The 26,716-nt window shown below is 39.5% G+C and overlaps 3 protein-coding genes across 3 annotated transcripts in view; 2 read left to right on the top strand and 1 right to left on the bottom strand.

The window, feature by feature from the left end:
- pcsk5b (proprotein convertase subtilisin/kexin type 5b) overlaps nucleotides 1-13,604 on the top strand; it is a 76,031-nt gene extending 62,427 nt beyond the window's left edge. The window contains 13 exon segments of the mRNA XM_069683022.1: nucleotides 3,646-3,703; nucleotides 3,786-3,931; nucleotides 4,517-4,723; nucleotides 5,111-5,194; nucleotides 5,312-5,498; nucleotides 5,591-5,805; nucleotides 6,874-7,116; nucleotides 7,213-7,446; nucleotides 7,564-7,744; nucleotides 7,828-8,045; nucleotides 12,401-12,501; nucleotides 12,608-12,833; nucleotides 13,201-13,604. Of these exon segments, the coding sequence (XP_069539123.1) occupies nucleotides 3,646-3,703; nucleotides 3,786-3,931; nucleotides 4,517-4,723; nucleotides 5,111-5,194; nucleotides 5,312-5,498; nucleotides 5,591-5,805; nucleotides 6,874-7,116; nucleotides 7,213-7,446; nucleotides 7,564-7,744; nucleotides 7,828-8,045; nucleotides 12,401-12,501; nucleotides 12,608-12,833; nucleotides 13,201-13,604 (2,504 nt within the window).
- Nucleotides 13,605-15,836: 2,232 nt separating this feature from the next.
- Nucleotides 15,837-21,267, bottom strand: rfk (riboflavin kinase). The gene is made up of 4 exons (XM_069683377.1): nucleotides 20,744-21,267; nucleotides 19,676-19,827; nucleotides 18,474-18,576; nucleotides 15,837-18,292 (listed from the first exon to the last, which is right to left on the bottom strand). The coding sequence occupies exons 1-4, from the start codon at nucleotides 20,823-20,825 to the stop codon at nucleotides 18,120-18,122; spliced, it is 510 nt and encodes a 169-aa protein (XP_069539478.1). The 5' UTR covers nucleotides 20,826-21,267; the 3' UTR covers nucleotides 15,837-18,119.
- A 3,061-nt stretch (nucleotides 21,268-24,328) lies between these two features.
- Nucleotides 24,329-25,968, top strand: LOC138610589 (beta-1,3-galactosyl-O-glycosyl-glycoprotein beta-1,6-N-acetylglucosaminyltransferase-like). Its single transcript, XM_069683375.1, has 3 exons — nucleotides 24,329-24,346; nucleotides 24,770-25,174; nucleotides 25,318-25,968. Exons 1-3 carry the CDS (start codon nucleotides 24,329-24,331, stop codon nucleotides 25,795-25,797), a joined length of 903 nt encoding a protein of 300 aa, XP_069539476.1. The 3' UTR covers nucleotides 25,798-25,968.
- The last annotated feature ends 748 nt before the right edge of the window (nucleotides 25,969-26,716 follow it).

Here is a 26,716-nt window from a genome sequence, read left to right as displayed (position 1 = left end):
AAATAAAACCAAGTGCGCTGCAGCATCAGCAGCCTCTATGTGCTGTCGCCACATGACACAACACAGTCTTTTGCAGCCAGAGTGACTGTAGATGGAAATGACTCACATTGCTCTATTTTCACAGTTAAGAGTCAGGCACAGTACTTATTAGATGTGGGGAAAGTTCGCAGACAAAACATGGCACCTATTAAGGGATTTACTTTAGTAGATTAGTAGATAGATTCACTAAAGATGATTGATCTTTGTTCCCCCTCAGTCTGTGCTGTATAACTGCAGATACATCCTCAGAAATGAACTTGAATGAGCTGAAACACTGTGTGCTGTTAAAGTATAGGTGTTAAAACACAAAAAAACACATCTTTAATTCCAATTAGAAGAAGAAGAAGAAGAAGACATACAATATTAATCCCCAAGGGAAAATTCAATGTTTTCACTCCCTTCGTACAAACGTGCCGAAATACACACATGCACAAACAGGACCCTATGAACATGCACTAAGAGAGAGAGGTCAGAGTGAGGGGGCTGCACATGCCCCGAGCAGTTGGGGATTCGGTGCCTTGCTCAAGGACACCTCGACAGTGCGCAGGAAAGGAGCTTGCTACCTGCACAGAGTATCTCCTATGAATTAACTGCACTTGTAGACCATAACTATCAGGCATTTCACCCCATTATAAAATGCACTAATGCTAAGAACTGGACTCATAAAGGTGCAGAAATGTTACTTTTTTTAAATAATTACTGCAAGGAGAACTTCCTGGAATGTAAGTCATGTAGGAGGCGGACTGTATCCGTCCCACAGAGGGTTAAAGAACATTGATTTTCCGCTCCTGGGTAAATGCTGCCAGTAACTATTTGTCCTTCCATTGTTGTTTCCCTCCATACAGAAGAATCAACAGCTTTGTGTCGGGCAAAACAGGACGCTCAAACACTCTTTTTCTGAGTGCTTGTTTTTTTCTCAACAGCGTGAAAACTTAGAGTAAACTATACAGTACGAGTCCTCTCTAAATCTCACTCCGCAGCCTGTCGGTACAGGCCGCAGAAAGACCAGAGCACTTCCTTCTCTCGGAGATGCTTACTGACACACTTGAAAGTTGTTATTGTGCAGAACTAGTCTGAGGTGGAGACTGTTATTATGTCATTATGCATTCTGGGTGGAATATCTCTCCTCTGTCTCACATCCACCACAACAGCCCCCCCCTTCCCCTCCCCGCCCCGCCGCCTGCTCTTGATAATCACAATTCTGCGAGCTAAACAAGTCAGTCAGCAGATTAGAGATTTGGGATGATTGGCCCTGTGACGCGCTGCTACGGGCTGAAGTGAAGATGAAACAGAACGTGCAGTGTCTGAGACGAGTGTTTAATATGTGTGTGTGCTTGCTTACGCCACGTCTCAGCCTCTACATCCAGGCTTATGAAGCCGTTTCGGTCAGACTCGTCTGAGGCCCTTTGACGAGTCTGCTTCGGTGTGAGGATTTGGTTGTATTTTTTAAATCAAAATTAGGATTGGATACAGATTATACATGCAGCTTTGTGTATTCAAGGTCAATCCCATAATGTTAGCACTATCTTATGAGGTCTGCCGGTTACTGGTTCCACAAAGGCAACAAAACACCTCAAAACGTCCTCGTCGTCTGTAGCCAAACTCTTGCTCTCAAGGTTTCTGTTTTTGTTTAGTTTAAGGTGAACTTTTAATTAAAGATTAGGCTTATAAGTAAGTAAATGAGCTGTGTGTGTTGGTGTGTAAATTTGCAATGTGCAGTTGTTTCAGATATATCAATGTGCTCTGCAGCCTGACAGTGTGTGATAAGATGCAGAAGCCCCACTCGGTCCTATCACCCCCATCAAATTACTCCAGCACTCATCATCAGCTTCGTAGCCATTAATCCTCTGTGCACACGATGGAATAAAAAGTATTTTATAATTGGATTAGTCATGTTTTGACTCTGTCCTTGTGATGCATGTGTCTCGTGTAGCCGCAACGATGAGTGCTCTCTCAGGCAGGTAAAATCGCCAGAATGTGTCTTCAACCTGTGATAAAAGGCAGTAATCCTGCAGCTTCTTTACCATGGAGCCTGCTGCTGAGGCTGCTGGCGCTCTCAGGCTCTTCTCACCTCCAGCGCTGAGCTGTTTTGATGCTGCGCGGCTCATTCCTGCTTAAGAAAAGCTGTTTCTCATGGATGCTTTGCTGCATTATATTCACACATCTGCTGTCTTTTTCCCTCTTAAAAATCCCCTTCTCAAACACCTCTTGAAAAACAAACTGTATATGTAGGTGCAGCCTGTACCTTGCGAGTGCACTGGCCTGTAAATGTATGTGTTTGAGTTCTTGCACATTCCACAAGTGCATACTTCAGGATGTGTGTGCCAGTTTAAATTCTGTTGAAATCCCCCCTCCCCTGGCTTCCACAGTTAATATTTATGCGGGCGCTATTTTCTCTCTCTTCACATAGACACAGCCTGAAGGCATGATTTCCGGCTCCTCTGTCCCTCCCACCTTCCCTCCCTTTCTCCCGGTCTCTCTCTGTATGAGTAATTGCTTTCACAGGTAGTGGCTTGTCGACCGCATTGAAGTGCAAACCAGTGCAGTGTTAAGTTGTGGGTGCTGGAAGGAGGGTTAGAGAGGAATGGGGTGTGGGGGTCGATGGAGGCAGTTCTGGAGAGGATGAATGTCCCAAGGGAGAGAAGATGCTTTTTTAGGAGTTATTTCCATCTCTTTCTCTCCCCCTTTCTATCTTTATTTAACCCCCCTCTCTCTCTTTATTCTGCTTCCTGTCTGATCCTCGCTTTTCTCTTCTCTTGCCCCGCTTCGTGCTCCGTCTGTCCCTGGAGATACTTTGACATTGTTGGACTAAGAAATGAAAGTGTGGTTCTTCCTCAGCAATAAGTATTTGATTGACAGTAAAAATGAATAAGTTTGAAGGAGAAATTAACTTTTTCCTTTGGTGTGTGTTAAAAGAAACTCTCACACACCTGAATTACTTATTTTTATCCGCTACATACATTAACAATAAAACCCAGTAACAGCACTTGTTTGAGTGTTGTTAAGGTGTTGTAAAGCTAAAGTACACCTGTGGTGCAAACACACTACTGTTAACACACGACAACAAGGCAGCAGCATCCGACTTCTTAAAGATGGAGAAACAGACGTTACCGATGTGACCTTCACTTCCTGTATGGACTCTTTGACGTTTACACTCATTACAGTGCTTGTTAGATCTGTTTGCTTGTTCTCCATTGATCACACTCAGCTGATGATTGATCCGGGAGCCGCTCAGTACTTGTAATGGACTGCACTGAATGCATGTATTTTGTGTTGTCAGAGCGCCTCCTGCTGGTGTTAAAAGAATATCACAGTGCCGCCTGCAGGAGATGAGAGATGTTCTTTTCCACATTTTAAGAACCAGACAAACACGAATACAAACAGATATTCATATTATATTAACATTAATCTATTTTTTTAACCTCTCTTGTATGCAGAGATAATGTGAAATATGCCTTAAAAACTGATGATAATATAAGTAACACAGCTTTACCATCACTCAAGCAGTACCCCCTGTTTAAATGTGAGATGAGGGGCTCTGTTATTCAGATTCAAATGGAGTCATTTTACTGCATGGCTGATGTTAATATCTGCTTCTCATCACAGCGGATTCAGAAGATCAGACGCAAACCGTTTGCCTCAAATGTGAAGATGGTTTCTACCAGTAAGTCTCCTCTGTGGAAATTGTCATCCACTTCCAGTTCATACGTCCTCATATTGATACTGTTCTTCTGTCTGTGTGTCAGGTTAGGCACAGACTGTCATCAGACCTGTCCAGATAGGACCTACAATGTGAAAGACGACATGGTGTGTTCTCCGTGTGAAGACAAGCACTGTGTCATCTGTGACCACTCCCAGTGCTACTGGTGTGACGAGGGACACAACTTATTTGGTAACATTACTTGTTAATATCAGGTCATTAACTCCTGGGAGTGACAGCTTTAATCCGCATCTAATTTTGATATAAAATACCTTAAAGAGTAGGTATCATGCTGTTTCACATTTTAAGACATATATATAATGTTACAATGTTGGATGTCCGTAAACGTGGGTGAAGTTTCAAATCTGTAGGTAAAAGTATGTTGGAGTAATGCCCAGGCTTCTCATCAGCTCAATCTGCAGGCTGCACTTTGTGACGTCACAAAGTGCAGCCTCAGCAGGCTTCAGAGAGCGGGCCAATCAGAAGAAAGTGGGCTTGTATAGGGCGGGGTTTCTTACAGAGACAGAGCCGACTGAGTCGTTTCAGGTAGAGGCTGTGTGAGGGTTAGGGTTAGCACTAAGTGTGAGTTTCTTTAACTGTAAATTATGCTAAGCTACTCCACAGGTATCACAGAGTGAAATATGAAGCTTGAAATTAGCATGAAACCCACCTGTAATTTAGATGATATCCCAGGTGGCATGTTTTTAAGCAAAACAAGTGTCAAAGATCAGTTAAACGGGGCTCAGAGGAAGTAACAAAGTGTACTTGTGTGTCCAGATGGGGACTGTGTGGATCACTGTATGGAAGGTTTCTTCGTGGATGAGGAGAGCCGGGAATATGAGCCGTGTCACCGCGCCTGTCGCACCTGCGGAGGGCCCCAATACGACGACTGTGACACCTGCGAGGACGGAATTACGCTGAAAGACGGGGAGTGTTTGGAGGGCAGACAGCTGGCGCCCTGCCCTGAGAATCAGTTCAGAAACAGTAGGGGAAACTAATGTTGTTGACATTATCCTCTAACTAATGTTTTGGCTGGATGCGAGTTATTTAAATTTCCATTCCTGATTTGAGAAAACATTTCATTCACTGAAGCATGTCTTCACTTGTGCTTCTGAAATGTAAGGCTGACTTTCTACAGCTTTCCTCACTAAATCATTAAATGGAACTGAAACCGGAATTACTGCTGTCAACCACAGAACCAATGAAGACACAGTGAAATATGATATTTGTTTCTCTATAACACATTCTTTACTATATTTCTACTCCCTTCTTGACACTTTTTACTTGTATTTCTTTCGGATAATCCCCTCTAATCTTTGCTTTAACATTAACATCTACATATTTTCTTTCTGTGTTGCTGTTCACCATCAGACCAGGGTGAATGTGAACGGTGCCACTCTTACTGTAAGACTTGCTCTGGAGCAGAGAGGGACAACTGCACAAGCTGCTACTCAGGTTTTGTATAAGTCTGAGCTTCTAAAACTACAAAAAAAACTTGATGTGCTTTCAAGAAGAAGTTTACAACTAAAACCCTCTGTGTCCTTTATTTTCCACTCCTCTTTTTGTCTTCAGATCGTTTCCTGACCGCAAGACAGACCTGCATGTCTCATTGTCCGCCTGGAACGTTTGCCAACAAGGCGTCCAGCCGCTGTGAAGACTGCTCTGAAGGATGTGTCTCGTGCCAGGACGGGAAACACTGCCAGAGCTGCCGCAGTGGACTCTACCTGCACAAGGAAATCTGTGTGGAGGAGTGTCCAAGGTGATTGTCCTGTTTTCCCATTTCTTGCCTTGAACATGAGCACACACCGTCATAATTCATCGACGATCATCTCCTCTCTGCTTCTTTCTCAGAGGGTTTCCTCGAGATGGTGTTTGTCAGCCGTGTGACCCGGAGTGTGCATCCTGCCGGGGAAACTCCTCTCACTGTCTGAGCTGTGAGATACAGTACTTCCTGCTGGGTCACTCCTGCGTGCCGCACTGTCTCGAGGGGTATCATGCCTCACAGACAGAGTGCCACCGCTGTCCATCTCACTGTAAAGAGTGCAATGAAGACGGCCTGTGTAAGAGTGAGTACGCTGTGGGGAGGAGGTCTAAAGAGATGTGTTATTTTAAATGACTTTGAAGTGTTAAGTAGAAGACAGGAAGGGGAGGGAGATGAGGAGGAGACAAGAAATTCAGTGAGCAACTCTCTGGTTTCTTCCCTGAAACAGTAAGAGCTGAAAGGGTAAAGGAAGTGAGGACCTGAGGAAAGATGATAAGTACAGGAGACATTAAAAAGAAGATGAGACGCTTAAGGGTTTTCATTGACTGACTTAAAGGAGCAATTCTCCCCTGGAAAAAGCCACTGTCAGTCAAAGCTGGTGTTCTCTGTAATCGATAGAAGCAATAATAATTGAAATTGGCGCAATAGCTGTGGAGAAAGTTGTACAAACAGCTCGTGGTGTCGCCCATTCTACATTCCTACAACACCCAGCATTGCAGCCCTCCCTCTGAAAGGAACGACCCAGCGAGAGACGCTGGAGTGAAATACTACTGTTTTTCAGTCAAGGACATTGATCGCTGCAGGCAATGGCTCAGAGCGGTACAGAACCTGAAATATGACGAGACGATTTTGAACGAGACACGACATTGGAGGCGTTCTACCACAAAGGCATTAGCTCCCCATAATAGCATGATAGGACTGAGGTTGAAAATCTACCACAAGTAACAGTGGTAGTTTTATGATTATCATTGAGCATATAGACATACAAGTGTTTAATTCTTGACTGTAACTTGTTTTAGAGGCGAATCGGGATCAGGCCGTTTGACTAAGGGAAAGAAGAAGAGATTTTTAAAAGTTAATACACAACAAAAAGGGTTCGGAGTTGTATTTGTCTGTAAATTCATCCCTGTTTTTATAATATAACTACAACTGCTCATGTGGCTGGTCTGTTGGGTGCAAGATTTTGTCTAAAAAATAACTTTGAAAAGAGAAAAACTGTTATATGTTAAGTCCAGGGGGAAAAAAACAATTTGGAAAGAAGTCCAGTTTTAAATATTTAATTCTATAATTTTAAGTCTTTGGCCTAGATTTTTTTTGTTGCTCTTTTTTGCACTTCTTATCTTACATAACTCTTTCTTTCTCTCTTTCCCAGAGTGTGCCCAATACTACTTCCTCCACGAGGCTAAGTGTGTGGATGACTGTCCGGACAGCTTCTTTGCCAGCGAGGAGCAGGAGGAGTGTGTGCCTTGCCATGCTGAGTGTGCCTCGTGTGACGGACCGGACGAAGATGACTGTGATTGGTGTCGCAACCCAAAAGCTGTTCGTTACAAGGGAGAGTGTCTGCCTGAATGTCCCTTACATACTTACTATGATGACAGCACCAATGAATGCAGAGGTGGGGGAAGTTTGAAGCATTTTTTGATCATTATAAAGAATTAAAATGGAATCAACATTTTTCATGTACATCATTACATTATTTTCCTTTTCCCAGGTTGTGATCTGACGTGTCTGAGCTGCACAGGCCCTGGTCCCACATCCTGCGATGGCTGTGAGACAAACAGGTTTAAAGATGCCAGAGGACACTGTGTGTTGTCCACCCACTGCCCTCTGGACACGTACATAGACCGGACTGGGGATTGCATAGATTGTCACAAACTCTGCAATCGCTGCTCTGGTCCAGGCAAACATAATTGCCAAAGCTGCAACAAGCCACTCTTCCTAATGAGTAAGTCATCATAATAAATGAGCAGAACGTATCTTAAATATCATGTTAGTGCTGTAAATGTAATGCTTCATACCCACCAAAGGATTACAATCATAACTTTGTGTCTGTGTCCATTAGAGGACACATGTGTACAGGCCTGTCCTGTGGGTTACTATGGCGAGGAGGGGTACGAACATGAGTGTAAGCGCTGTCACTCCAGCTGTCAGTCGTGTGTGGGTCATCACAGCGTGCAGTGTGTCGCCTGTAAACCTGGATTCTTCAGGGAGGGGATCAGCTGCGTGGAAACCTGTTCAGAGAGGTTAGAAGAACACGCACACAAAAGTCTCCTCTCCACTCATCACCTCCATCATAAACTAATCAGATATCCTCTCTTCTTCACAGTCACTTTGGAAACACCAGCAGCATGGTCTGCGAGCGCTGTGACCCCTCCTGTGGTCAGTGTTGGGGTCAGAGTAACAAAAACTGTCTGAGCTGTCGGGAAGGCTACGTCTACCTGAGGCAGTGGGGACAGTGTCTGAAGAGCTGCCCTCCAGGATACTACAAACGCAGCCGGTCCAACGTGTGTCACAAGTGTCACCCCACCTGTGAGACCTGCGACGGTAAAGGAAGGAAAGGATGTAATTTCTCAACTCGAACTACGGATGCATAGTTTATTATTTTAACGAGATGTTTTCACGTAACAACATGATATTTTCATGTAATTCCAGATATTTTCACTTTATGACATACAAACGTATCTCGTAATAACAAGAGAATGGTTTATCTGTAACACAGAACATTTCATGGTATAATGAGACAAATACTTTATTACACGATACGTTTGTATGTTGTAATACCATGAAAATATCTTAAACTAACGTGTTATTACATGAAAAATATCTTTATAGGATAATGAAGTTATTTTGGTATTAAAGTTTTTATTAATTTAAAGATATACAAACTGACAGTGTCATAACTTTGAGTTACAAAATATTCAAAGGCCTGTGATTTGCACATACAAAACAGCCAAAATAAATTAACATCAAGCAATTACTTCGGTTCAACCAGATCCTCACAGTGTCCCATGACCTCTTAAAGATCTTCCCTTCTTCACTGATTCTAGCTAACGTCTGTTCATATGATTTTAACATAAATTCCATCAATTTTTTATGATCCGGAGAAGATGTACTTTTCAATAATCTGAGGATCACTCGTGCTGCCGTGACAACCTCTACCATTATCATTGCAGAGTCATATTTTCATATATTGGACAATTCTGTTTGTTTTTAAGTTATTTTATTTTATTAACAGTTTCCAACATAGATTATTGGTCAGTAAGCCCATCCCGTGGAGCTTAACCCTCTGAGGCTCTTAGGACATTATTGTCCATTTTTTGCAAGTTTTGTTTGTCGTCTGGCCACCATTTTGCCTGTGTTAATGCACATGGCACAATTTTTTGTAACAACATTTTGGAAGTATGGAATTTTGGAATTCAAATATACATTTTTCTATAGACCAATAGAACACTGTGATATGAATTTACTACCCTATTTAGACGTTATGGACAAAAATGTCCACTTACAAGAACTGCTATAAAAATAGTACAGATTAATATTTTTTTTCCGCTTTTTGGGTTAAATCTTTTGATCAACTTCAGTCCTGATCAAAACTATCAAATATTGAATAATTATCAGGATTTTAACCCTTTAATTGCCAGTTTGAAAACATGAAAATCATATTTCTTGTGAAATAACACACAAAAAATGAGCTATTTTCCATATAACAAATGTTGGGTGGCTGGGGCATTTTTTTTTATCAGTCTTAACTATGTCAAGGATTAACCAAAATATTGACGTTGATGCATTATTAGTTTTTGTGTAGCATCAGATTTAAAATTTACTACCCTATTTAAAAGTTAAGGACAAGAATGTCCCATTAACTCCCATTCAAACCACATTTTTTTATCTCAAAGCCATTGCTGATTATAATCATGCATTCTGTAATGTTAGGGTTTCATTTTTGAGAAAAATAGTAAAATCTGTCATTTTTACTGTTCACCTCTAAAATCAGCCATTTACTCATTATAGGCCTATGCATACAATTCTTGTTATTTCTTGGTGATAAAACATATGTAAAATACTGCAGTAATACTATTTCCACTTTTTTTCCACGTTTCCACTGAAATAATTTTTAAATCAGCATCAGATCTTTCAATTCTTATTTATTTTACATATTTGAACATTCAAATTGAACATTCAAAACAGAACAATATGTTACAAAAAATAATATATATATAAAACAATTTATAGAACAAAAAGTGTGTGTGTGTGTGCGTGCGTGCGTGCGTGCGTGCGTGCGTGCATGCGTGTGCGCGTGTGTGTGTGGAGGCAAGATTAGTCCTCCCAGCAGAACTTGCAGCATGAGACTGTGTGCTCTTTGCACACAAAGTTGTCACACCTGATGCAACAGGTGTAGATTTTTTTTTTTTTTCCTGTGCAAATTGAGCACAGCCCCCTCTTTTTGGAGCTGTTGGAGCTGCTGGAGCTGCTGACGGTGCACACACACACACACACACACACACACACACACACACACACACACACTTTTTGTTCTATAAATTGTTCTAAAAGTTAAAATGTATATAGTTTGTTTACATAATTTGCACATCCATCTTTTTTCTGCACACACGCACACACACAGTTTATTTTCATCATTTGTACATCCATTTTATTTTTTGTAACATATTGTTCTGTTTTGAATGTTCAATTTGAATGTTCAAATATGTAAAATAAATAAGAATTGAAAGATCTGATGCTGATTTAAAAATTATTTCAGTGGAAACGTGGAAAAAAAGTGGAAATAGTATTACTGCAGTATTTTACATATGTTTTATCACCAAGAAATAACAAGAATTGTATGCATAGGCCTATAATGAGTAAATGGCTGATTTAGAGGTGAACAGTAAAAATGACAGATTTTACTATTTTTCTCAAAAATGAAACCCTAACATTACAGAATGCATGATTATAATCAGCAATGGCTTTGAGATAAAAAAATGGGAGTTAATGGGACATTTTTGTCCTTAACTTTTAAATAGGGTAGTAAATTTTAAATCTGATGCTACACAAAAACTAATAATGCATCAACGTCAATATTTTGGTTAATCCTTGACATATCCAAGACTGATTAAACAAAAATGCCCCAGCCACCCAACATTTGTTATATGGAAAATAGCCCATTTTTTGTGTGTTATTTCACAAGAAATATGATTTTCATTTTTCAAACTGGCATTTAAAGGGTTAAAATCCTGATAATTATTCAATATTTGATAGTTTTGATCAGGACGGAAGTTGATCAAAAGATTTAACCCAAAAAGCGGAAAAAAAATATTAATCTGTACTATTTTTATAGCAGTTCTTGTAAGTGGACATTTTTGTCCATAATGTCTAAATAGGGTAGTAAATTTTAAATCTGATGCTACACAAAAACTAATAATGCATCAAAGTCAATATTTTGGTTAATCCTTGACATATTTAAGACTGATAAAAAAAAAATGCCCCAGCCACCCAACATTTGTTATATGGAAAATAGCCCATTTTTTGTGTGTTATTTCACAAGAAATATGATTTTCATGTTTTCAAACTGGCAATTAAAGGGTTAAAATCCTGATAATTATTCAATATTTGATAGTTTTGATCAGGACTGAAGTTGATCAAAAGATTTAACCCAAAAAGCGGAAAAAAAATATTAATCTGTACTATTTTTATAGCAGTTCTTGTAAGTGGACATTTTTGTCCATAACGTCTAAATAGGGTAGTAAATTTTAAATCTGATGCTACACAAAAACTAATAATGCATCAAAGTCAATATTTTGGTTAATCCTTGACATATCCAAGACTGATAAAAAAAAAATGCCCCAGCCACCCAACATTTGTTATATGGAAAATAGCTAATTTTTTTGCTTTTTTTCATAAATAATAACAGTGATATCGAGTAATCAAACAGGCATTTAAAGGGTTAAAAACTTCTCAAAATTATTGAATGTTTAGTTTTGAGAAGGACTGAAGTTGTTTGAGAGATTTATGCAGAAAAAAGTAGAAAAATATATTAATCTGTATTTTTTTATGTAGTTTTATGGGAGGTGGACATTTTTGTCCTTAACAACCAATTAGGATGGGAATTAAGACGAAGTCGGAGGGTTAAAAGGAGTAAAATATGTGTATTAACTCAGTAGATTTCCCCCAAGCTTCCTTTATATATTTCCCCATGTTTGAAAGTATTTTAAACCATTCCTCCTCGCTAATATCACAACCTAAGTCCTTCTACCAAAGCATTCTCAGATTTTTACAAATATTTTTTGTAGCTCATTAATAATGATAATAATAATAATACATTTTATTTGTATTGCACTTTATATTTAAGGAATCTCAAAGTGCTACAGAGAAGAAAGATAAAACAAGACAATTTTTATGTGTTAAAAGGAGAGCCTATAAAAGGCACTTAGCAAAAAGCTTTCTTAAAAAGATACGTTTTTAGGTCCCGTTTAAAAACATCTGCAGTCTGTGGGACCCTCAGGTGGTCGGGGAGGGTGTTCCACAGCCTCGGAGCTGCAGAGGAAAAGGCCCGGTCACCCATAGTGCGGAGCTTTGTAAAACGTAGCTGCCCTGTGTGCTATACCAGGTAATTCTAAATACTCCATCGCTGGATTCTTGCCCTGAATTAAATCACCCTTAATGAGGATAACGTTATTATTAATAATGTTATGTGATACTGATCTGTTTTTTTTTGGGGGGGGGGGGCGGTAGAGACCTTCATATTTTCTAAAATAGGAATGTGAGTCAGAGTACGACTACAATGCATGTCTTCAGCATCATCTGCTGTGCCTTTTGATGTCCTTTTAATTTGGAATTTCTAGTTCAGCCATGTGATGACATTTGGAATTTCCTATTGTGCCTCTCTGTCGCTCTCTTTCCAGATGGGGGCGCTGTGGCCTGCAAGTCTTGTTTTGAAGGCTTCACATATATGAACGGCATCTGTGAATCCAAATGTCTTGTAGGCTACTACGCTGCTTCAAAGGTGACAGACATATCCATTCATATTCATTATATCAGAGCTATAGCTGCTAAAGGCTGCTCTGCACGGCATGCAGAAGATTTTGGTCGGCATTTAACAGTGACAGAAGTCTTTGTAACAAACTTCTCTGCTGCTCCAGGGCGATGATCCAGACTGCAAGGCGTGTGACGCATCCTGCCTGGACTGCAGTGGTCGCAGCCACAGGAACTGCACAGTGTGTCCTGCCCTAAAGATCTTGTCAGATGATGGCCGCTGCTTGTCCTGCTGTGGAAATGACACACGGCACGATGGTAAACCGTTATCCTGGCAGTGCTGTAACTGCAGCGCCTCAAGAGGTACACATCACTGGAACATACACTTGATCTTCAAATTCTTCTTTAATTAGATAACTCTGGTTAAAAACAGTCTGTGTGTGACAGTCATAAGTCACATTTTTTAGGGCATCTTTCATTTGAAATGGTTGCTCTGTATTATCCATGTAATTGCTGGCTTCCTCACCATGTAGACATGAGTTTCCAGAATTGAGGCATGATGGCACATAAGTCCCTCTTAACGGATTTAACGGTTTGGCCTCTGGAAATAAAAAACAACACAGCCTTTCATTGAAACACGAGTTTCGTAAAACACTCATGACAGAGTGAGATCTATCGATAACTTTTGTCTGTTTAAACCTAATGCCCTGCTCCATCTCCTTCTTCTCAGAGGAGTGCATCATGAGTGTCAACTTTGTGATGAGGGACTCAGAGGTTCAAAGCAAGACCCATACATTCTTCATCACCGCCTGGGTTCTGCTGATCCTCGCTGTGGGAGGAGGGTTGTTCCTCTTCCTCAGTGCACGATCTAAGTCACAAGCCTTTGCACCCAAAGCCAAAGCTGGAGGCTACGAGAAATTAGAGAGCAACGGAGGAATCGCCTCACAACCCAACAACTCTTCATTTGGGGACTACAGCAATCGGATCATTGAGTGTGAGGAGGATGAGGAGGAAGAAGACGATATTGTGTACATGGGACAAGATGGGACGGTGTACAGGAAGTTCAAGTACAGTCTGTTGGATGACGATGAGATTGAGCTCGAGTATGATGATGAGAGCTACTCGTACAGATGAAAGGAGAACGCATAAGACCTGATGATGAATCTCCTACAGATGTGATTTCACAGTTAAAACGTGTTTCCTGTCTGTAAACCGACCATGATAGCAGGTGGAAAGTCGTGGATGAAGGAGAAAGACAAGCACACAATAAAACAAAATGCTTTCAGTGTAATCAATCAAAATGATAATTCTGGAAAATAATGGAATAATCTACAGTTTCCTGTTAATTCCATTTTTACACAGGCGCCATATAAAATATGAAGGCAGTCAAACGTATCTAGAGGAAGTGAAATATGGGGCCTGTGTCTGTGGCACTGGTGAGATTGTTTCATGTTTAACTTAAAGCTCCTGTGATGAACTTTCAGTTTTTGTTGATTTTGGCGCCCCCTGTGGACAAAGCCGTACTCCTTATCTCTTTGCTGATTTTGTCCTGTACATGCTTAAGTGATGTCTCATCCTGCTTTATTTAGCAGTCATATGTATCACTTACTTTAAATATCTGCCTTGGAAAAGTGCAGTTAATCACTTCGTCAGACATCTGTAGCATCGGCTACAACAAAAACCTTAGATAATTACATGTGCTTAAATGTTTTTCAGGTACGTAACTGGGAAACAAACAAATCTGATAACAAATGTGTTGATGTTTGGATGGCAGTGAGAAGATCTGAAAAAAATCTAAATTCAGTTTATATCTGAAGTGATTGTTAATGTTAGATATGGCTGCTGTTATGCATTATATGTCTCAAAGTTATGTTAAAAATGAGATTCATTTTAATGTGTTTGTTTATATTTTCTGGAATAAATCTTTTGAAAATGTTGTATGTTTGCAACATGAAATAACGCAGTGGTTTTTGTCCACTGATCCCGCTAAGAGAAAAGAAAGACTCATAGGGTAATAATACATTCATTCAAGAACAATTTGCAGGTGTGTCGACACAAAACTAAACATCAAAAGACCCCATTTGTTACATTTAGTTGTTAATGTTAGTCTTTGTTAGTAACCCAGGGATCTTAACATTTGGACTAAATGTCAATGTAATATGTTTCCTCTGTTTCTGCACCATTTGCTTTAAAACACCCATTTATCATTGTTGAAATATTACTGCTTGTGGTTGCTGTGTCTTTAACTTGTACACTGGACAGTGTATCACACTGCAGGAATCATCTGAAATGTACTCTAAAGGTTATAGTGATCTATAGCCATGTGTGATACTTAGTTCACACAGAGAGGATCATCTTAACTGGCTGTTCCCTCTTGTTTAGACCACAGTGAAATGCTGTCTGCGCATGTGTTCAGATTTCTTCTCAAAACACGACTTCTCAAAAATATTTTCCTTTATCTCTCCTCTAATGTTTTGACGTCAGGGCTGTGCACCTGGCTGGCATTGCTGCCTCCCTGAGACAATAACAAGTCATGGGAAGAATAAATAATGGTTCTCCTCCGTACTGGGTTGAGGTGAAATGTGCCGTGGGTGATTGTTTCATAATAAAGTTTGATTTTGATCTGTGTTGTTAATGTGCAATCTAGGAGCATTTTTGTGTTGTGAATCTACTGATATGTTTTGATGTACAGATGTTGAAATGAGTTGGGGAACAACTGCATGCAAACAGCACACAAGTGACTGCTGTTAGCTTTCCCACGCTGAGTAATGTGTTCAGATTAGATTTGGTGATTGTATTACATAAGTAGATTTCCTGGGTCCTCATCTGTACAGGCGGTTATCAAGAGATCACATTTTCATTGTTGTTGTCAATGCGGCATAAAAAGCCAACAACTGACCAGTGTTTAAAATGAGGCCCCTCCAGAGGTTAATCCTCTCTTACTTAACAGAAATGTAAAATTGGCGTTTTGCACCTTTACCCTCAATCCCAAGCAAACAGGTTGAGTCCTGTGTTTTATCTCACATTGTACTAAACTTATAGACACAACATTGACTCAGGGGCATCTGCTGCTGACACTGACTCTCTCTCTCTCTCCTGAAAACATGACGTATGTCATCTAAAGAAATGCAGGTGTCGTAGGGTTCAATGTAGGGAAGTTTTCCAGTTTATACAACTTTGGTTGATGTTGGCACAGTTCTTTTAACTAACCAGAAGAGTTTCTATTCTAAGATTTTATCACTTAGAGTGCGTAATTCAAATGTAATGTTTGATTCTGTGCATGCTTTCTGTGGCAGATATTAGGACAATAACATTAAGGCAGGTATTAGGCAATGATGTTAGACTTGAAAGAAGATCGAGGGTGCAAGGTTCTTTATTGTCACATGTAGTTGCAGCAAGTACAAGCACAGTGAAATGATTTTGCCTCCATCCAACAGCTGCACTAATGCTCGTCTGCCAACAAATTCACAAAGGCCAACCATGTGAATATCCTGAACTTTTTTATACAGGTTTTTTTAAATGTAATTTTGCATGTAGACTAATTTGTATTCCTATAACACCTTGGCCAAATTAAACATAACAGACACTGTATTTTGATCAAACTATTTATTTGCTAAATTATGTATGAAGAGAATAGAAACATAAAAGACATGTCATCTCTACATGCAGTAACCCTGGTCCCTGTGTAAACTAGATGAAATACTGGATAAAAAGTGTCCTTCTTGAAGTCTGACAGGTTTGAAGAAGATACATGAAAAATTCATGAAACAATTAAGTTACAGTGAGGTTTCTTATGTACATTTAGTGCTTTAGACAATGAATATAATGGATAATGCAGCATTTAACATGAAGGAAAGCTTTATAAAGCAGTGACTTTATCATTACAGGAAAGCACTGCTTCCTGCATTGGTTCTTCATTCTCTGAGTTGGGTTCAAAAGTCCCCATTGTCACCCTTTTAGACAGTTTAAACCCTAGTTCCCCGTCAGTAAAGAAACCAACCTGATTGAAAGGAAAACTACCAGAATAGACACTTGAGCTCTTCCTGGGAAAGACTACAGCGACTGTCAACATTCATAAATTGCAGTCTTTTCATTCACTCCCTAAACATTTTATTAAACTAAAATACAAGAGACTTCAAATCCAGAATCACGTAGCTAGACTTATATATTTCATAATTTAAAACACTTATTTACAAGGGTTCAGAGGACTCTACACATTTGTAGTTTTATATAATATCTTTGTAAAAGTTTAACAGGTGCAAGCACACACACAGACTTAAGAACACATTAAAGAGGTACTCAGAGCTACTTTCACTGATTTGTCAACAGTTTTGAATATACAGAAGTTAAAATGTGAGTTAAAAAAAACCTGTCATGTGTTTGAAGGTTATCATGTGTGTTGTAGGTTTCTCTGTTCAGCCTTCTGCATGATCATCCTTTTGTATTTATTTATGGTATCAAGTCACGTTCATACACCTCAGGGACTTTTGCCCTTGGTTCTTATGAGAGCAGGGAACACGAGCTGTGTGTGGAGCTTATCTACCTCATCAATGTTTTACTATCTGTAACAGAGGCATGCAGACTGTTGGTCTGAGCATCAGACAAGCTGCAGTGAAGGTAACGCAAGAGCTGAGAGACAAACCGCCCCGCATAAGAACATGCTTGGAAACTCTAGTGTTTCCTTGATTCTTCACCTTTCAGCCAGTTCTCTATCCAACCAACAGGCTGATGAAGTTATTTAAAATGCCTATCTTAACAACATATTGTGTACACAGTTCATTTAATAAATTCTGATACCGTTGCCTATGAATATGTTCAGTCTAAAAGCGTTGAAAATAACCAAACCCAAATCCAATCTCCAGTATAATAGGGTCATTCATTTTAAGGGCAGTGATCCGAGGGCTTGTGTCTTGAAAGACAAGGCAAACTACATTTTCTCAAGAGGACAGTGAAAGAAAGGAAGGATCCTTTACACCATTACTTCCAGATATAATCTCCCTGTTTCCATACAGATGCCTCACATTCAGTCTTTCTGTTGCATAAAGTTACTAACAGTGCAACAGATAATAATGCCCAGACTTTCTCTCTAACGATCTCACGCAGAAACAAATTGAAACAGACGGGGACAACATTAGCGTTGTTTTCCAACCATGGCTAGATAGTGAAGTTTACTGCCTATTTATGATGTTTTATATACAGATTATACAAAACTGCTTCTAATTTGTGACCACTATCATCCTAAACCCTGTTTTCTCACATACAGTATTGCAAAAATACAACAGGACCAGTGAGAATCAGGAGCTTCATAAACAGTTGTGCTGTTAGAAGAGGCAATCTGGTGTAACTGTATACAGATAAACATTAGCTATTACGTGATGGCTGAACAGGATGTGAACCAACTCCACAAGCACTATCACATTGACAAAGTTAAATAAAAATGCAATTAGAAAAGAGATAGATGTTTACGATTATGTCCGAGTGCAGCCATGGCGACAGCAAAGAGATCTCAGAACAAGGCGGTGCATTTTAATAAGTATGTACATGCACCTGTGTGTTCATAGAAACCTCTGTGTTGTTCTGATGTGTGTGTGTGTGTGTGTGTGTTTGTGTCTGTGTGTGTGCACAAAGTGCTGCAGTCACAGCCAGCTGTCAGTGTCCATTCATAATAGTCTGTGATGTGGATGCAGTGGTGGGGGGCAGGGCTGAAGACGAGCTGAGAGCGCTGGTGAAGAAGTTATCGTCTCTCAGTTTGAGATGCTCCGGAAGCTCCAGCTTGACCTTGGCCTCTTCAATGTCGTTGTTAATGGCTGTAATGAGGGCTTCTATAAGGAAGACAGGGAAAGAAAGATGAAGACATAAAGTCAGAAAAGTCAGTGTTGGAGTGTGAGAGTTATGAGAAGAGAAGAATAATGAGTGTATGGAAGGTAATCCTGGTAAAGAAAAAGCATGGATGTGTGAGGAAACAGGTCTTTTAGATGTCTCTGTGTGATTTGGATGTCATACCAAGTGAGTTGTAGCTTCTCTCTGGACGGATGTAGCCCACCATGACAACACTGAGAATATCCCCATAGAAGTCCTCTTTGAATGTGTGAATCACATGAGTCTCCTGGAACCAAAAATAAAAAACAAATCAAAATTATTTCCATGCGGTTTTATGCCTCCACACACCAGTCATGTTGCAGTCTACAGCAATACAAAAAAATAAACATGCACGGCATACGTGAAATACATGGAGAGGTTGTACCAGAAATCATTTACATTGTAGAACAGGTGCCTGAGGAGATTGATGAGGACTACTAATCTTATCTATCATTGATAAAAAAAATAAACCAGGAGTAATTTAATTCCCTCCAGGCATTGGTGGGACATCAAGTCCACAAGAACAGGACGTACGGACAACCCAAAAAAAAAAAGATATTGCTCCCAGTCATAGCAGCCTGTGTGAAGCTTTTCTTTTGCTTCTTGTCTCTTTCTTCCACTGTGATAAAAAGCAAGGCTACCTGTGTGTGGGTTGTAAAGAATTGCATTTCATAACAGTAGAAATCAAAATATCTCAAATTATAACACATTGTCTCCAAGTGATTACACGCTCTGATGGCCCAAAAACCAAAATGTTATTCTCAATATTTTACAGATTTTTCCACCAAGGCCACTGATTGAATCCAACGGGACACTTAATTCAGTCATACCCTGATCCCTGGAACATTGAGTTCTGTTTGTATGACGTCATGGTGAAGATTTTTGGCATCTATCTTTCCTGAATCATAATGACACTGATAATGAAACATATTTTCACTGGGAGAAGAAATGCTGAATATTTCTCTTCCAACTAAAATATGGTATAAAATGTGAGAAACCATGATACTGACCATAACCAGCATTCACGTGCAATGATGATTGAAACCACAGTGACTGATTATTCATACTTGAATCAATGCGTGCAATGATTTAAGCCAATAATTTGACTTTCTTTAGTTGTGTGTGTGGCCTAGCGAAACATAGCTTTAATGATCGGTTAATCTCTTTTTCAACACAAATATTTTATCCCACTGTGGGATGGGATTTATTACCAAAGCTGTGGAGAAAGAATTAGGCTTGTGACCATAACATTTTAGCCTTTAAACGCTTAATTCACAACTGTGAATCTTTCTTTTTGACTAAAACACTTAGCAGTTTGCAGTGAATTGTGCTTTTCTTGTTCTCACCATGGATTTCTTGGTATTTTTGTAGTAAGGGTTCCAGCCAATGCTCATCACCATTTTGTAGACATCGCCATTACCGACGCAGGCCCAGCCATAGTAGATACCTGTGCCGATATCTGCTGGAAGATGGTCCACCACTGAGTCAGGGAAATTGGCTGTAGATGGGAGAGACAGTGACATTGAACCTTAAAGCAGCTTAAACATTTAAAAGATAAAGTGTCTATATAGAGAAACCTTTTAACCAAGGCTAACAATGAATCTACATAATTTTAAATATCTTGTTAGAAATTAATGTGTTACAGTTCCTCAGGCAAGTGTCTTCACTCTGAGGAAACAAACCTCCTCTTAATAAGCTGGCAATAGTTTCTAAGGAATTTATTGATATGTTCGTTATTAAAAATGTTTCTGTAACTTAAGTTGACAGAAGACAACTGTATCTGATTAAAGGGGATCTTCATGAATTGTCTTTAATAACCATGGCAACTTCAATATGATAATTGGAAAACTAAGACTTCATGTTACGTTGAAACACCATAGGTGGTTTCTCAAGTTAGGCCAATATGTCAGTGTAACACAAAGAACAAAGACACCATAAAGTTTATCATTATGTATATCTTTGTATGTTCACTTTAATGATAATATGACGCTACTACGCTTTTCTTCAAACAACCATCACTTTATATTTACGGTACATAACAGGGCTTAATCATCTAGGAAGCTGAGTTACTCAAATTACATGTACCGCAGTCAATAAACGATGCACGCTCGTTGCGTAAAAGAAATATGTCGTCATCAGTGCTGTTCAGTGACAGTCGGTAACTAAACGTTAGGTAACCAGCAACGACGGTTAATGAATATTAATCATGTATCTTTATCTGCAACATCATTTGAGAAAGGCTAACGGACTGTTTATCAAAATCACAGACAACCAATGTTAGTAATCTGATGTTACTCTGGTCATCGTTGTTAAGATAGACATAGTCTGACCTAACGTCGTGTACGCACGCTAGGCTGTAGGTTAGCTACACAAATAATAAACTCTTAGGAGATTAGAGCAGGTGGTAAACTTACCTGTGGGAATTCCTAGTTCTTTGCTTCCTCTCCCGAAACCTCTAATGACCTCTCCTCGGCAGAAGTACGGGAGGCTCTTCATGGCTCGTTTCCAGATAACAACTGGCTCTCCTCAGATGGACGCTACAGAATGACCTCGAACGACACAAGGAGGAAGTCGGTCTATATTAGCCAGCACTACTCTGTTTGCTAGCAAAACAGGTATCTTACCCTTGTAAAGTTCAAAGTCCGTCTTTGTTTTTAGCTATGGCTTCACTTGACTTGCTTGCCTGTTCGAGCTGGATAAAGTTGAACGTTATCCAATGAGCAGCGATGACACAAGTTTACCAGCTATGCTAGCTAAGCTAAAAACGGTTAGCTTCATCAGAGGCACCCTGTTCCTAAACCGGTTTCATCCAAAGGTTGTGTTAGTACAGTACCCGAAATATGACTGTTTCACTGAGGTCCACTCGTAGTGTGACGATAAAAATGAAGCCCTGGTGCTCTCAGTGAGCCGGTAATATTACATGTGTTGTACACATCTACGTCCGTAACGCTTTTGCTGACGTCATTGACCGCGTGAGCAAAGCGGGTAGAGAGTCATATGTTGCTTTCAAGTGTTGTAGGAAATATAAGAACTACAAATGCTGCACAAAAACTAAACGGGTGATTTCATTTCGAAGTTATCAATACAAATACATTATTTATCAGCCCATAATTCGGCTAATTATAACCATCGATTTGTTTTACCTGTGTATATGGTTTCCAGGTTTGTTTTTGATTTCTTTGGCTTTTATATAAAACCACAAGAGGGCGACAACGATAACTATTATTTCCCAAGCTCTTAAACATGGCCAAGATAGACTGTCTGCTGGGGTTTCAATAATATTATTTGGGATAAACGAGAAGGATTTAGTAGGCGATACAGATAACGATTCTTCTATTGGCCAATACCAGTGCATGCCAGCTGACCTTCTGGACCTTAGATATACTTATATAGGTATATATATATTTGGGTTTGTTTTTTGTTTTTTTACTACTCACACAGATGATGATATGCTCTGCCCAAATATTATACTATAATCAGTTGATAAAAAATATTTAAAATTATCCCCCAAAAGGCTTCTATTCCTGTCTCTTAAATTGTTTCAGCCTAAAGGTATAGCAGTTATAAATATAAGTATATTGAATGCGAAAGGAAGGGGTTTTCCTATAAGTTGCTGTGATGCTGTTTTAAACTTGGGCTAGCAAATCGTTTAAATACATTAGTAATCATCGAAATAATGGGAAAATTGTCAAAGATATGATTACACTTTCATGTAGCCAATAGGAGTCACTGAGAGTGGGGAACAAATATCTGATTGGGGCAATATACAATTATTGTAATAGACATTTTTATTAGTGAATCAATACTAGCCTAATAAGGGCAAATAGTTTCAAAGCCGTTGATAAGTTGTTTTTAAAGATATCTTTCCAAGGGCGACGTTACTCTTACTGGAGGTAATTTGTGTTCTTGTTTTTTTAGCAGAAATATTGCACCCTATTAGTCAAAGTCAACATATTTAAGGGCAATAAGATTACTATTACTGTACAGTCATTACTTTACAATTTTCTAGGCTCTTCTTCATTTCAGTCTTCAACAAACTCTTTGCCAATTTTAACGCGTGGTAGAATAAGCCATTTTACTCTGAAAAATGCCAACAGGAAGTCCTAATTTCTAAGGCAACTGTGCCTCTAATTTACATCTGAATAGACAAGAACAAGTGCAACAAGCGCACCTAACAGGTTTGGAGACTATTAGTGAGCGACGAAGGGGTACGAGACACAGAGATGACGAAAGAGGACTCAAATCTGGTCTGCTGCTTGTTGAAGTCACAGGTAAGAAGTTTTTGCATCTTTTATTTTGTTCGTGAACAGAAGTTTTTCTTTCATTAAATCGTCAAACAGACTTGAGAAAGAGGCTTATCTTTTATTATAAAGTAAAAAATAGATTTAGTTTTATTATTAGGTACTGTGTAAACTTTTATACCTAGGGGACATAATGCGTAATGCTAAAATAGCCAGAATTTGATCAGGTGAATATAAGTGTTTTTTGATCGTTGTTCAGGCGTCCTACGATGTATCTTTTGCCTCTCATGTGTCACCATAAATTTTAACATAACTTCATATTTTAAAAGGAGTAATTGTGATTTGGTTTCGTCAACCCAATATCGTGGGTTACTGCAAATGTATGCAGTAATCTGTATGAGAGATTGAAACAGGGAAATAAAGAGTAAGTCAAGTGATCTCTTTATTGCCGCTGCAGTATTGAGAGTGAAACGTTGGACCTGGAAGAACAAGTCCTGTCAGCTTGATGATTTTCACTGAACGGAAAAAAAACACACAGTAATATACAGTCCTAGTAAAATAAAGGGTGGCATTCAGAAAAATGTGACCTTTGGGGAGAGTTTGGTGTATTATATTTGTAAGAGCCACAGTTGTTCTGAGGACACATTATCAGGTCCTTTGATGTAGCACACAAACAAAACAATTTTTACAATGAAGAAAACTGGTAAGTATAATGGCTAACTGAATGTCCAGTTTAAATATATAATTTATTCTGAACATTTTAGTTACTGCACTTTGATCAACATAAAAACAAAAACTGTTTTATTGTCACTTTTACATTTACTAAAGAATGAATGTGCACTATCTTCTCTTTATTCTTTTTTCCAGGTGCAGTAACATGTGGAGTGACCAATCTCCCAGGATCCACAATCAGAGGAGCGAATCTACACACTGTCAAACAATTCTTCATAGACATAACTCATAGCAATGCTGATGTCCAGTGTATCACAGAATGTAGGTAATAACTGGAAAAGCACCCTAACTGCGTCAAAGGACAAAGCCTCCACCAGACTGTGACTTAGATTTTAAACATTTAATGTAAACAGGTTATAAAACAGCTCAGTGGTGCACGTCCTACGCCCATTAGAATGATTTAGGTACTGTTCATAACTAACTGCATAATGCTTCAAAAGAGATAGATCTGCAACTCTATGGTAGAAATATAGATCCTTAGTGCAGCTAAAAGGAGAACTCAGACTGTGAAAGAGTCCTAGTTAAACCCTCCTTTAAATTATGTGGAGGAAACCAAGACGGCTGTTGCTGAAGCTCTCTGTGGTCCTGGGATTACTGTGGATGCTTTTCCTACTTAGTCATCCCAAAGCAGGCTGGGAATCGACCTACAGGTTCAGGTACAGCTGGCTGGAGTACACAGATAATGATGGAGGCCCAGAGAGAGTTTGCAACTGTTCAGCGATCCTGCGGGGAGAAAGGGAGGCACTGGAGCAGGCCAAGTTACTGACCATCACCAACGACTTCCACACAAGTATACAGATCCCTGATGAGTATTACATTAATGCAACCAAGGACTGCAGGTTGGCTGCTTTAAACTACACTATTGTAAAGCTGTAAGCTTTAATTTAAATGAAATATATGATATTCTTTGGCATCATATGTTTACTGTGTTCAATACTGTGTATTGACAGGAATTTCAAGCTTAGTAGGAAATACCTGACATTCCCGTTTAGCCGGGAAGAAGAGGACTTCCCTCTGGCTTATTCTATGGTTGTGCATCACAAGGTATGCTAATTCTAAAGCCTGAATTGAAATCTTAGATAACTTTAAAACATAATAAACATACATACATTCTAATCATTTCATAATGATCAATTAAAGGGGTTTTACACATGGAGCTCAATTAAAGCTCCTGTGAGGAGTTTTTTGCTGGTTATGAAACAGACTGAAATTAATTCTGATTACTCTTTAAAGTGAGTGATACATATGACTGTTAAAGAAAGTAGGATGAGAACATATCTCAGCCAATGTGGCTTCAATTTTTAACATTTTTTTGTCTTTAGTGAGTCTCTCAACTTCGAAAGAGCAATACTTAAATGCTGGCGTGTCCCTTTGAATGTTCCAAGATTAAATCAAACACATGTAACAATAAATATAAAGTACGAGACATATTTGCATATCTGAATTTATCGTTCATATACACTATAGGTGCAGAGCTTCGAGCGACTGCTGCGAGCCATCTACGCACCGCAAAATTTCTACTGCGTCCATGTGGACAAAAAATCAGACGCCGCGGTCCTCTCTGCCATCAGGGCCATTACTTCCTGTTTCCCAAATGTCTTCATGGTCACCCAGGCCGTGAACTTGGTCTATTCTGCCTGGCCTCGCATCAAGGCCGACCTCAACTGTATGGCTGACCTCTATGCAACCAGCACAAAATGGAAATACTTCATCAATCTTTGTGGCCAGGATTTCCCTCTGAAAACCAACCTGGAGATGGTGAGGATTTTGCGTTCATTGAAGGGCGGGAACAGCTTGGAGTCCGAGAAAATGCCTGATGGAAAGAAGTGGAGGGTGTACTATAGTTACAAGATAATTGACGGAAATATCAAGGTACATCTTTTGGAGATTTTTATAATATTTAAATGGCTGTATTGATTTTTTTTTTTGCCATTACAAAAGCTAGATACTCATATTGACCTAAATGAACCTCACAATATTTATTCATTCATTATATTAATTCACTCTTCTCTCAGGCGGATGGGGGGGTGAAGAAGCCAGCTCCATTCAACCTTCCTATCCTATCAGGAAATGCCTACATTGTGGTGAACCGAGGCTTCATCCGCAGCGTGTTGGAGGACGAACGAATCCAGGCTCTGATCGAATGGTCCAAAGACACCTACAGTCCTGATGAGTTTCTCTGGGCAACCATTCAACGAATCCCCGGCGTCCCTGGCTCAACGTGGCCAAACCAAAAGTACGACATGAATGACATGAATGCGATTGCACGGCTGGTGAAGTGGGAGTGGCATGAGGGGTCACAGGGGTCGGCGGCGTACCCAGAATGTCAAGGCGACCATGTCAGGGGGATATGTGTGTACGGTGCTGGAGACGTGAAGTGGCTGCTGGAGCAACGCCACCTCTTTGCTAATAAGTTTGACACAGACAGAGATCCCATTGCTGTGTACTGCTTGGAGAAGTATCTGAGAAAGAAGGCTCTGGCTGCGTTACATTAGGTATATTTGATATTTTTATGACGTGTTTGGTTCACAAGCAATCTTCTAATTTCATAGCAGAGCATCAGTTGGCCAGAGGAAAAATACCTTTGAGGACTTCATGGGAAACACAATGTAAGAAGATCTAATTACAGTAAAACATAAAACAAAACTTTTGCTGGAATGACTTTTAAAGAGCAATGTTGATGTGAGTGGCCCAAAAACTCACCACGCACCTCGTACCTACCTCATCATCACACCTGGCAGGGCTTCAGCAGTGTTATCCTGCCTGGTATCAGTGTAGCTGCTACAAACCGTTCAGCACAGACTAAAGGTGATTTCCCGATGCCAAAAAAACTCAAAGCAACTATGACTAATTTGTTTTCACCTTTATGTGAGTGTTTTTGTACTAATCAGTGTCAAAATAGTAATAAATTAAGTCAGTGCAGATGAGGAACATTTGATCATTACGCAATGTGAAAATGGACATGCGACCTCCCTATGGTCACTGGTTTGAAGTACCCTCAGAAACATCATCCTGGTTTATTTACATAAATGTCCTATACTGTGAATACTAAGAGGCTAAATAGATGGATTAAATGCAAGGAAATCAATCAGATTTGCAACAATATATTAATTGTGGTGAAATGGAAGAAAAGAACTCAAATTAGAAGAGTTTTAGTATTTATTATAGATCCTAATATGCATAGAAAGAGCTGCCCACACACCTTGATCACGGCCTAGAGGGGTTGTGGGTCATATTTGAACTCCTTAAAGTAATAATCTCGAAGATTTTCATTTGAATAAATGTCTGTTAAGTCACTATCTATCCCCAAATATATTATGGACATATTATTACGAACTGAGTGTCCGTGGCGACTTTCGCAGAACAAATCACAAGCGGCGCCCAGTTAGTGACGCGTTTTCCATCACCCAGCAG

This window comes from Semicossyphus pulcher, unplaced genomic scaffold (genome assembly GCF_022749685.1).
Source record: "Semicossyphus pulcher isolate SPU_LCO1_2020_fin unplaced genomic scaffold, fSemPul1.0.p SCAF_6, whole genome shotgun sequence".
Taxonomy (NCBI): domain Eukaryota; kingdom Metazoa; phylum Chordata; class Actinopteri; order Labriformes; family Labridae; genus Semicossyphus; species Semicossyphus pulcher.
The sequence above is the reverse complement of the archived record's forward strand: the minus strand, read 5'-3'. Positions and strand labels throughout refer to the sequence as shown.

What these genes read in the sequence shown, in the direction of transcription:
- rfk (XM_069683377.1), bottom strand. Translation starts at nt 20,825, where the DNA reads ATGAAGAGCCTCCCGTACTTCTGCCGAGGAGAGGTCATTAGAGGTTTC. An exon ending in AGAACTAGGAATTCCCACAG is followed by an intron (nt 19,828 to 20,743) that starts GTAAGTTTACCA and finishes TCCCATCTACAG; the next exon opens with CCAATTTCCCTGACTCAGTG. An exon ending in GAGAAGCTACAACTCACTTG is followed by an intron (nt 18,293 to 18,473) that starts GTATGACATCCA and finishes TCTTCCTTATAG; the next exon opens with AAGCCCTCATTACAGCCATT.
- LOC138610589 (XM_069683375.1), top strand. An exon ending in TAATTGACGGAAATATCAAG is followed by an intron (nt 25,175 to 25,317) that starts GTACATCTTTTG and finishes CTCTTCTCTCAG; the next exon opens with GCGGATGGGGGGGTGAAGAA.